This window comes from Notechis scutatus, chromosome 4 (genome assembly GCF_049901735.1).
Source record: "Notechis scutatus isolate UNSWTSFEM ecotype Mainland chromosome 4, rNotScu1.2, whole genome shotgun sequence".
Classification (NCBI taxonomy): domain Eukaryota; kingdom Metazoa; phylum Chordata; class Lepidosauria; order Squamata; family Elapidae; genus Notechis; species Notechis scutatus.
This window is the reverse complement of record NC_142012.1, coordinates 49,036,502-49,048,515: the sequence shown is the minus strand read 5'-3', so window position 1 is coordinate 49,048,515 and position 12,014 is coordinate 49,036,502. Positions and strand designations below refer to the sequence as shown.

Here is a 12,014-nt window from a genome sequence, read left to right as displayed (position 1 = left end):
CCCCTCCTGTAAAAAGTCCAATAATTGTCCTATTGATGGGGCAGTTGGGTCGATCTTAGGCCCCCGGCACCAGCAACAGAAAGCGGACCACGTGGCCTCATATATACGATTTGTAGAGGACCGTCTGGATGCTTGTATGTTGGCAATGGCATCCTCTGAAATCTGTTGGGTCCTTAAACGGTTCCGCTCAACCTCTATACGGCTAGGCTGAGCAATTGTGGGTCCGGGTGAAGTACTGGCCCGTGTGAGAGGGAAACCCTTGACGGTGGAATTTTCCAAGGTTGTTCTCTCGACAGGTCCTGTAAGTCCGCAAACCACATTCGCCTGGGCCGGTAAGCAGCGACCAATATCAGTTCCCTTGTTCCTCCAATAACTTCTGGATCAACCTGGGTATTACAGGGAGTGGAGGAAATGCATATAGAAGTCCAGGAGGCCACTGACATCGCAGAGCATTGACGGCCTCCGCCCCCTGAGTTGGGTACCTTGAAATATGCCGGGGCAATTGGGCGTTGCGGGGAGAGGCAAATAGATCGATCACCGGTTGCCCAAACCTCTGCACTGCTTCCTGGAAGAGACAGGTGTAGGCGCCACTCTGCCTGATCTATCGAGGCTGAGCCAGTCCGCTTGTGTGTTTAAGGCCCCTGCTATGTGCTCTGCCTTGAGCAACAACAGATTGGCCTCAGCCCACTTGAACAACCTGGCCGTCTCCAGCATCAGAAGTTTGGAGTGGGTACCCCCCCTATCTGTTTATGTGGGCCTTGGTTGTGATATTGTCTGTCAAGACCAGAACGTGGCATGATTGGAAAAGGGGTAAACTGCGTAACGCCAGATGAACTGCTCGCAGCTCCAACAGGTTGATGCTTTGTGATTGTTCGGAAATAGTCCAAATTCCCTGTGCAGTGTGGGATTGGAAGTGAGCTCCCCATCCTACCAGGCTGGCGTCGGTTGTGATCGTTGCCCTGCAAGGTTCATTGAAAGGATACCCCTTTATCGTGTTTTCCGACCACCAGAGGAGCGATCGGACAACATTGTGTGGTACCTTTATCCGGACGTTGGAAGTGGCTCTTCCGGATCGCTGGAAAGGTAGCAGGAACCATTGCAGATCTCTAGAATGGAATCGAGCCCAAGGCACAATGGAAATACAAGAAATCAGTTTCCCTAACAGTTGAGACAGAACTGCCAGGGAAACCCTCTTTAAGGCTCTGAACTCTCTGGCCAAAGACTGGATACTATTCAACATGTCCTGAGAGAGAAAAACCTTGCCCTCCACAGCATCTATCACTGCCCCTAAATGAACTAACCTATTTGAAGGGATCAAATGGCTTTTATCCCAATTTATGGAAAAGCCGTGACCTTGAAGGGTCTCCAGAGTAATCTTGGTATCCAAATTTGCTTGATGTCTGGAAGATGACAAAATTAAAATATCATCCAGATAACATTGTAAAAGAATAGATTTGATCCTGAGGGAGGCAGCCAAAGCCGCTAGGACCTTGGTAAAAGTCCTAGGGGCCAAAGCCAGACCGAATGGTAGGGCGATATATTTGTAGTGCTGATCACAATAGCAAAATCTAAGGTATTTGTAGATAAGCCTCTGTCAGATCTATAGAGGTCAGGACATTGTCCTCTCTGATGCTGAGCAGAATGGACTGGAGAGTAGTCATTTTGAATTTTTGATAAACCAATGATCTGTTCAGACGTTTGAGGTCCAGAATTGCCCTCCAGCCCCCCCGAACTCTTTGGGACCACAAACAATAGAGAGTAACAGCCTTGACCCCATTGTTCAGATGGGACCTCTCTAATGGCCCGAATATGCAAAAGATGATTGATAGCCTCCTGCATCAACGCTCTCTTAATGGGGTCCGTGGAACTAGGGCTCCTAATGAAAAAGTTCGGAGGGGAGGATTGAAACTCTAGCGCCAAACCAAACCTAACAGAGTCCCTGACCCACGCATCAGAGGTGGAGCTGTCCCATTGATCAGCAAACAATTTTAGCCGCCCTCCAATGGGAGCTGCTGTCAAGGACTCACTTGGGGCTACAAAAAAATCGGCCTCCGGTACCTCTGAGGTTTTTTCTGTTTTGGCCTCCCCACTGACCTCTAGATTCCGACCTATCCTGTCTAAAACTGGGGCTGTAGCCTGATGTTCTCTGCAATCTGGGAACGTATGGGCCTTGATAGTAGGGCTGAAAGGAACCCCTTCGAAACAACTGGGGCGTTCTGTTTTCAGACCTCCGAAAAAGAGGGGGAAGCACTTTTTTCTTGTTTCTATTCTCAATAAGCAGGGGCTCCAAGACACTGCCAAATAATTTATCCCCCAATATTGGGGCTGATGCCAGCTTGCATTTATGCTTGGTATCCGCCTGCCAATGTCTGAGCCATAGCAGTCTCCGTGCTGATACGCGAGATGCTATGGCTCTAGACAAGAATTTGACTGCATTAAATGTGGCATCGGCGGAGAATTCTGCCGCTGCAATAATCTTAGCAATGTCCTGGTGGGCTCTGACATTTGATGCCGGCAATATATCCCTCAAGTGGAAGAGCCATCGTAGGGAGGACCGTGTAAAAAAGGACGCAGCTGTAGCTGCCCTAATGGCCCAGGCGTCAGAAACATGCGCCCTATGGAGTTCCAACTCTGCTCTCTTTTCCTCCAGTCTCAGGGCTTCCTCGCCCTCGTTGGGAAAGGTTGAAGAAGAGGCCAGTGCCACAATGGGCTCATCCACCTCCGGCGTTTTGAGAAAATTTGAAAACTCTGCTGCCAAATTATAATATCGTTTATCGTACCCTGTTGGGGTAGGTAGGGTGCTGCTGATGCCCATTGATTTTGTACTAATTCAGCAAACATACGAGGGACAGGAATAGTTTCTGCCTCATGAGCCGGTTGTGAGAATATTAGATCCTCGGATTTGTCCTGAGACCATGTTGACAATGGATGAGGGCTTGATGTGCCTAGTTTAGCGGTGTTCTTTGCTTTGAACAGTAAAGATTTAAAGAGGTGCAGACGAAAAAGACCAGAAAAGGTAGGTTGGTCTGGAATGAGGCCTTCGTCATCTGACATTCCTCGTTCTAGTGGGTCAGCCTCTGACAACCCCAAGTCCATCTGATGGATCAACCCCACCTCCATGTGGGAACATGCTGGTCATCTAATTCCACCTCCTCCCGAAGACCCTGGGCTGGTATGTCAGGGATATTGGGGAATACCTGAGTTTGATGATGTCCCATATGCGCAAAGGATCGAGCAGACAGGGATCCCGCTTCTGAAGTAGCCGAAAAGTGTCTGGTCCAGATGGATTGCTGAACTCCAGCGTCAATGCCCTTTTGTATGGCCATCTCCATCCATTGCCTCATTTCAATGGGAATAGTCTCAGGTAATCCCTCCTCCTGTATTAAACCGGTGGCCGTAGGGGTGAAGGTTGCCTCTGGGATTCGCCGGGCAGTGCTCATTGGAGGAGATATGCCTATGGGAGGCTGTCCAGAAATAGCCTGTCTGGGCTGGGTGGATAAGTTCAAGGGCCCCAACAATGTACTTGGGCCCTGATCCGATTGTTGTGTCATAGCCATCTTGTCCGCCTCCCTGGCCCGTTTCTGCCACTGCCTTTCCAAAGCTTGGTGCCGTCTATGGGCATCCTTATCCACCGCCTTAGAGGCCTTTTTGGGGCCCACTGACTTATCTCGGGACTTATTTGTCTTGGAGCGGAAGACGTTGTCACCTTTCATTGTGGAGAACTGAATCTCATGTCTCTAACTTTATATTATTATTATTATTATTATTATTATTATTATTATTATTATTATTAATTATTATTATTGTTGTTGTTGTTGTTGTTAATTTGTACTTAGGGGTGGTGCCTACCCCTGTGGTTGAAAGTAGGGCGCTTCTCCAGGAGTGTAAGTCTATATAATATATATCTATATACAAACACACACATATATATACATATGCCTATATCCATATGTAAGCCCGTATATATGGGAAACAGTATCTAAGGGTCCCCAGCAAGGGAAACCCCCCAAGCGCTCCAAGCAAGAAATATTCAGGATCCCTGGTCCCCAACAAGGGAAACCAGCTATACAGGTCCTGGATGGATCCTTTCCTGTCAAAAATGTCCCACTGTTTGAAATGGCACTTGAGGCTTCGCTCCAATGTAACGATCCAAAGGCAATTGCAAGAGGGGGAAAAAAAATTCCTGTTTAAGGACTAGCCTGCTTATCCAACGCCAGCAGGCTACGAGAGAAATAATCCCAGGAAAGTGGAGTGGGAAAGTACTTGCCCCGGTCCCCAAGAAGGGAAACCAGCGGGGAAAGGCGCCTGTAATATTTAGGCGCGAACTTGAAGCCAGCCGTTTAAAAAGGCAGGAAGGCAGAATCTCCGATGTTAAATGCCTGAGCAGTTTAACGAGCCGCTGCTGCTGACTCTCCAAACTGTCAGACAAATGATCCTGTAAGGAGAAGTGAGCCGTGGCTGCGAGCGTTCCGGCAAGATCACAAAGATAAGACGATCGGGGAATTAGATAGGCTAATTGCCTAAAGCGGCCATCTCAGACTGCCTGCAAAGTGGCAGGCTCCGCCAGTCACAAAGAGCTGCTCTCAACTGATCGGGGTGATAACCTAATAGAGCCACAAGCCTTGAAATCGCCAGATTAATAGGGGGGAAAATTTGCAAGCCGAATTAACCCAAGAGCAAACCTGAATCTTGACTAGCTGAATCAGAAACCGTTCCACTTCAGGGAGTGCACAACCTCTTACCACGAAGGCTGAGCTAAAACTGGGGGACGCTGAGCAGGTGTCCCGTGGAGGAGGAGGAGCGTCCCGGAGTTTTAAGCCCAGCCTTTCCAGAAGAGACTGAAGCACCTCCCACTTCTGGATGCTCTGAACAGCTCATGGGAGAACTAAAGTATATGACTGATTAGTCTCATAACTCCAAATATTCAGCCCACATTTTCAGATAGGACAAATCAGGGAACATTTAGCTTCTGATATATTTCTCACAGATAGTCCAAAATCATTATCAGTGCCATTTGCAATTAAGACCATTATGTATGCTTAACTGGTCACAGAAAACTATGAAGAATCTTTTATCTCTGTCTGAGGCTCATGATACAAACGATTGTGATACCAACTATGATGAAAAAAACTACATGGCAAATCAAAGGGAAAAATTTGAACCATACCCTAATTTCTTTCATTCAGTCAATCATCACTGGTTTTCCTCTAGCATTACTCCAATCATTATTATTTCCAGAACATCCAAGTCTCCTGAATCCGGGCTCCAATAAGACTGAGATTATCTTGTCAATACCCCAGCCATTTCCTCATTACAGACATCAATGAGAACTTAGTTAACATCAGCATTTTCTAAATAACGAATTGGCAATGTTGATCCTTCAGGTGTTCCAGGTCCTAACAGCCCCAGCCAATGTGGCAAGCTATGAAAGATAATGGGAATTACAATCCAACAATGTCCACAAGGACATACACTGCTTATCACTCATATCAGTCTTCAGTTAACTCAAAGGTAGGGAACTATGGCCTCTGTATGACTTGTGGACTTCAACTCCCAGAATTCCTGAGCCAGCATCAATTTCAGCTTCAACTTCAGAGTTGAAGTCCACAAGTCATAAAAGAGTCATAGTTCCCTACCCCTGAGTTAACTAATCTAACTCCATATTACACATTCATATGTTGGTGAACACTGAGTGCCGAAACGGGAGCATGTTGGTGGGGGGGAAACACCAGAAACCAGAAGAACAGTTCCCCCGGCACGCATACATGAGCCAGGAAGGTGAGCTTCCTATTTCCAGCAAGCGTATGCGTGCTGGCCACCTGCTCTTCCAGTTTCCAGCAGTCCCCCGTGTGCGAAGACCAGCTGGCTGGTGCGCATGCGTGCACCAGAACCCAGAAGGGCAATGGGCAACAGCTGGTGTGCCCAGAGAGATGGCTCTGTGTGCCACTTTTAGTACGCGTGCCATAGGTTCGCCATCACAGATATAGAGGAAAATAATCCAGGTAAAACTAAAAAGATTTTAGATTTTATTTGTCTATGTTAAAAGAACTATCGTAGTTACCCATCTATCAGGTATCTCTCATAAAGATATCATAGAAATCATTAAAATCCTGAGGCATGTTTATCAATTGGCTTTTAATATTCTCTAAAATCACACATCTGCAGTAGACCAAGAGTACCTATATCTATTTTGGCAAGAAGATCTTTGGACTGTGGAAGAAAACATATAACACCAGAACCGCTATCCCAACAATTATCATTCTGGTGATTGCTAATGGGACACTTGAGATGAAAGAACTTCAATCCTCCTTATTAACTGCAACATAAAACAAAAATAAAACAAAATCACACTCTAGCACTGACATTGAAAGGCTAAATATGTACCTCTTTTTACGTTATTGTACTCTGTGCTGCTTCTGAGCATCAACACCATTAATGATCAAGATGATGCTGTCTGGGAAACTGTATCCCCCAGGAAAACACTTAAACGTACAAATATCTACTGAGAATTCTAAAGTTTCAGTCATCCCCAAAATGTCTTGTCTGATTCTACTGACTTTGGGTAGTTAAATCAGTTATCATTAAAGAATTGTCCTGTTATGTTCCAAAGAAATGGCATTCTTTTACAAAAACAAAATAACCAAATTACATATGCAAGGCATACAAAACAAGAGCAAATTGATATGAAATCATTGTACTTTTCAGGTTTAGTTTCTACACAATTCAATGCTATTACTATATTTCCTTTTCTAGGATTCCTAATGAAAGGAATAAGAGTTTTAGTATTCCAAATGCAGAAAACTCTAGATCAGAGGTCGCCAATCTTTTGGACCTCAGGAACCACGAAATCCATAAATTTAAATCCCGCGGACCACTAATATGAATTTTGACTGACGGTGGCTTGCTGACATTGGTGGGAAAGTCAGTCCCCTATTCCAGAGTTGCAGTAGTCACAAGACTGGCCCTTGGGGCATCCCAGAGCAGCTGCTCCTCTACCCGGGTGCACCAGCCTGCCATGGACTGGAGTAGCTGTTCTGGGATGACCAAAGGGCCAGTCTTGTGACTACTGCAACTCTGGAATATGGGACCGACTTTCCCACCAACATCAGCAAGCCACCCCGGGGTGGATTTCTCTCTCCCGCTGTTGGCCTTACCTTCCAGTTCCAGCTCATGTGGCTGCACAAGGTAAGCTTTGCGCTCGGCCAAAGGGAGGGGGCCAGTGGGTGGGCGGGCCATGTAGGCCCATGCAGCCTTTTCTCTGCAGACCACCAAAATTTTCTTGCGGACCACTGGTTGGCGACCACTGCTCTAGATTGACTTAATTAATTCAAGGACTTCATAGAATAAAAATCGAACTGCATGTTTGCCATTTTAAGCAATGACTTTAAAAGACAGTAAACATTTACCAATGTTAAATCATAATATTTACATTAAAATGATCCAGCAAGAATTCTCAATGTTAAAAATGTTTTAAACCATTTAATCCACAATTAAGATGTTAGCTTTTTAAATAGATATTAATTACCTTCAAATAAACTGAGGTCTCTTCGTAGCCTTGGTCCATAAAGCCCTTCTAAAATACTTTCAAAACCTAACAAAAAAACAAAAATTAAACATTTTACTGTACAGTATATCAAATAGTTTTACAAATGTAGCAGCTGAAAATCACTGCACATAAGCACATTGTTACAGAAAAGAAAATATTTCTGGATACAGATAGTTTTTGGTTTATGATCACAATTTCAGTTGCTAAGTGAAACATTTGCTCCACTTTACTACCTTTCTTGCCACATTTGTTAAGTGAATCACTGCAGTTGTTAAATTAGTAACATGGTTGCTAAGTGAATCTGGCTTCCTCATTGTCCTTCCTTGTCAGAAGGTTGCAAAAAATGATCAAATGACCCTACAACATTATAACCATCATACATATGTGTCAGTTGTCAAACATCTGAATTTTGATCAGGTGACCATGGGAATGCCATGATGATCATAAGTATGAAAACCAGTCATGTTAATTTTTTTAGTGCCATTGAAAGTTTGAACAGTTACTAAATGAACTATTGTAAGTCGAGGATTACCTTTACAGAGATTTCGAAGAAAAACTCAATAATCAATGGTAAAACAGGGGTGTCAAACTCAATTTCACTGAAGGCTGCATCAGCATAATGGTTGCCCTCAAAGGGCCTGTGCGTGTACGACAATGATGACTCATGTGGCCAAGTGGGCATGGCTGGCTGGTGGTAAGCATGGCTGGTGGTCATAGCTGGGTAGCCGCAAGTAGGTGGGCATAGCTGGGTGGGCATGGCCAGCTGACAACGCTCACTGACCACGGCTGACTCAAGACACCTGGGTCGGGGTGGTACAAGTTTCACTAGCTAATTCAAAATGGGGACAATTTGGTGCCCCACAACTCGCCTCCCCAAATTGCTGGCAGCCAAAACTATGCATGCACACACACACCTACTGCATTCCAAGTTTGGAGACTTTTTAAATGTATTTATATATGTATGTATGTTTGTACGTATGTTTGTTTGTTTTATTTATAGCTTTCCTTTAACAACTCTACATATTTTGTGTACAATGTATTGGCTGGGCCAATATTTTTTTTTACACAATGCTAACAATAATAATACAATTAAATATACATCTTTGTCTTCCAACCTTAATATGCACATTATAATTGTAATAAGATTCTTTTAAATATCAATGTATATAATACTATTTTCCCAATTTGTGCTCATTGGTTTTTTTGTGTTATTGTTAGGGTTTTTCTACCGTGTTTCTCCGAAAATAAGGCTGGTCCTTATTTTTTTTTAGACCCCCGAAAAAATGTCTAGGTTGTCTTTTTGAGGGGTGCCTTAATTCACCCCCCCTCCGCATGCACCCTTGTCTCTCCACCGGGCTGTTTCTTTAGTGGCCGTAAGGAGCGCCCCATGCACACCCTTGCTTGCATATGTGTAGCTTGCCATTGTCCACGCTGAAAAGCCTCGCCTGCACCGCTTCTTTCGATCCCTGCTTTCCCTGCCACAATCATCGCTCATCCAAAGCCACCCCCACCACCTCCTCCCCTTTTGTTTCTCACACACAAGAAAAGCGAGCAAGAAAAAGGTAGAGAGAAGGGGGGGAGCACTTTTGAACACATCCAGGACTTTTCATGTTGTCATGATCATTGGATGTGGGTGAAGGGGGGTGTTTCTAGCAGAGATTAGGGGGAAGAGGGGGTGGATTGGAAGAGATTTTCCCCATGAGAATGGGGAACGCAATGCTTGTAGATATGATTTATCCAGGCTGCCCTCTCCTGTTATCTCTGTCCTTGGAGGAAAAAAGGAGTGAGAAGAAATAGCAGCTCACACAACTTACTGAAAAGCTAACTGATTTGGGTTTGCAAAGACCAGGTGATTCCAATGGATTCTCCTCCCCCCCCCAAATCTCTTTCTCTAAAGAAAAGTTGCTCCAACACTAAGAGCGAGGTAGAATAACGATTAATAGAGACACTGCATTGGATGGACACACCTAGAATACTGCCTCCAGTTTTGGTCAGCATACTATAAAAAGATGTTGAGATTCTAGGAAGAATGCAGAGAAGAGCAACAAAAACGATTAGGGGCCTGGAGGCTAAAACATATGAAGATCAGTTTCAAGGACTGGGCATGACTAGTCTAGTGAAGAAAAGGAAACCGAGTGTGAAAGTCCTGGACCAAATGAGGAGCATGAACATCAGTGGCATCGACTCAGGTGAAGTCCTCTGGTCCATAACCTTTCCATGCCACCAAATACTGAAATCGGACCCGCAACTGGCGTGAATCTCGTATGCTATCCACTTCGTATTCTTCCTCTCCCAGAGGGGCTACTGGGGCCGGCTGAGATGGAGCCGGACTATATGGACTGTCGGGCGAGGCAGGGACTAACAGTGAATGATGAAAAACAAGATGGATATGCATGGTCCGTGGCAGGGAGAGACGATAAGCCACAGGATTGATCACTGCCTCGACTGGAAAAGGTCCCAAATAACAGTGATTGAGCTTTTTTGATGGTCGCATCATTGGTAAATATCGAGTAGAGAGCCAAACCTGATTGCCGACTGCTAAAGGTGGAACATCGCAACGATGTTGGTCTGTAAACCGTTTATAGTCTTCCTTGGCTCTCTCTAGTTGATCACAGACCATGTGGTGCACAGCTCTTAACTCCTGCAAAAACGTATCCACTGCCGGAACTGGGGAATCAGACGGGGCTAAAGGGAAAAGTCGTGGATGAAACCCATAGTTAGCAAAGAAAGGAGACACACGGGTGGATACATGTTGAGCATTGTTATAAGCGAACTCCGCCACAGGCAGTATCTCCACCTCAATCGCTAATTGTCTTGTTGAGTATTGCTGAAACAGCGGAGGTACTGCTCCAAAATAGCATTCACTTTCTCTGTCCCCCCATCGGTTTTGGGGTGATGAGCAGACGAGAGACACGCCTGAACCTGCAGTTTCGCGAATAGGGTCTGCCAGAAGTGTGCCATAAATTGTACCCCCCGATCTGATACCATGCGGTCTGGTAACCCATGCAACCGGAAAACATGGGAGATAAACAATTGAGCTGTTATCTTGGCCGATGGAAGACCCACACAAGTAATAAAGTGGGCCATTTTAGTCAACATATCCACCACCACCAAAATTGCTGTGGCACCATTCGATGGTGGTAACTCAATGATGAAATCCAATGAAACTGCCCCCCACGGTCGTTCTGGTGTGGGCAAGGGCTGCAAGAGACCAGGGGGCGCACCCGGAGCATACTTGGCTTGGCGACACATCCCACAGGATGCCACATATGCCGACACATCATGTTTAAGTCTCGGCCACCAAAATGTCCTAGAGATGAGGTGCAGTGTTTTGACATTGGTTCAATGTCTGAGCTGTACGTAGGTGTTCCAAATTGTGATGATCCGTCCTAACCTCAATTTGGTGACGAGCCCCCTCCAGGTGGTGCCGCCATGTCTCAAAAGCGACCTTAACTGCCAATAGCTCCTTGTCCCAAATCGTATAGTTGCGCTCTGGAGCTGACAACTTCCGGGAATAAGCGCACGGGAACAAGGTGCCTGCGGGAGCATAGGCTTGGAGGAGCACCGCACCAACAGCCACATCGGAAGCATCTGTTTCCACCACAAATGGCTGGCCTGGATCAGGGTGTTTGAGGATAGGCTCAGAAGCAAAGGCGACTTTCAACGCCTCGAAAGCTGTCTGCTCCTCAGCACCCCAATAGAACTTCTCCCCCTTCTTGAGCAGATTAGAAAGGGGAGCAGTCAAGGCAGGAAAGCAGGGAATAAATGTGCAGTAGTAGTTCGCAAACCCCAACAGTTGTTGCACATTCTTAACCCGCTGTGGAGGTTCCCACTCCTGCAACGATTGAATTTTTTCCGGGTCCATTTCCACCCCAGCAGGTGAAATACGATGTCCCAAGAAGTCAATCGTGGTTTGTGCAAACAGACACTTCTCACATTTAGCAAACAGGTGGTTATCACGCAAACGTTGCAACACTAGCCACACATGCTGCCAATGTTTATGTAGGAAGTCTGAGTAAATCAAAATGTCATCTAAATAAATGACCACGAATTGATCCAACAAATCATGGAAAACATTGTGCATGAAATGCATGAACACAGCTGGGGCATTGGTTAATCCAAAAGGCATCACAGTATACTCAAAATGCCTGTACCTTGTCCAGAAAGCTGTTTTCCACTCGTCCCCTGCACGAATGTGAACCAGATTGTAGGCCCCACGCAAATCCAACTTCGTAAAGATCTTAGATTGACGAAGCCGCTCAATCAGTTTAGGGATGGAGGGAAGCGAGTACCGATTCCTCACTGTGATTGCATTCAACTTGCGGTAATCACAACACAAACATAGCTCCCCAGATTTTTTTTTCACAAAAAGCACCGGTGCAGCCAATGGGGAGGTAGAAGGCCAGATAAACCCTTGTCAATAAAATCCTGCAATGCGGCCAACTCCGGTTCTGACAGGGAATATATC

The 12,014-nt window shown here is 45.6% G+C and overlaps 1 protein-coding gene across 4 annotated transcripts in view; it reads right to left on the bottom strand.

Annotated features, from left to right (window-relative positions):
* Positions 1-12,014, bottom strand: part of LCORL (ligand dependent nuclear receptor corepressor like) — an 86,731-nt gene that overhangs the window by 56,907 nt on the left and 17,810 nt on the right. For all 4 annotated transcript variants that reach the window (XM_026678839.2, XM_026678840.2, XM_026678842.2 and 1 more), the window contains exon 2: positions 7,526-7,591. In XM_026678839.2, coding sequence (XP_026534624.2) covers positions 7,526-7,591 — 66 coding nt within the window. The remainder of the gene's footprint in view (positions 1-7,525; positions 7,592-12,014) is intronic.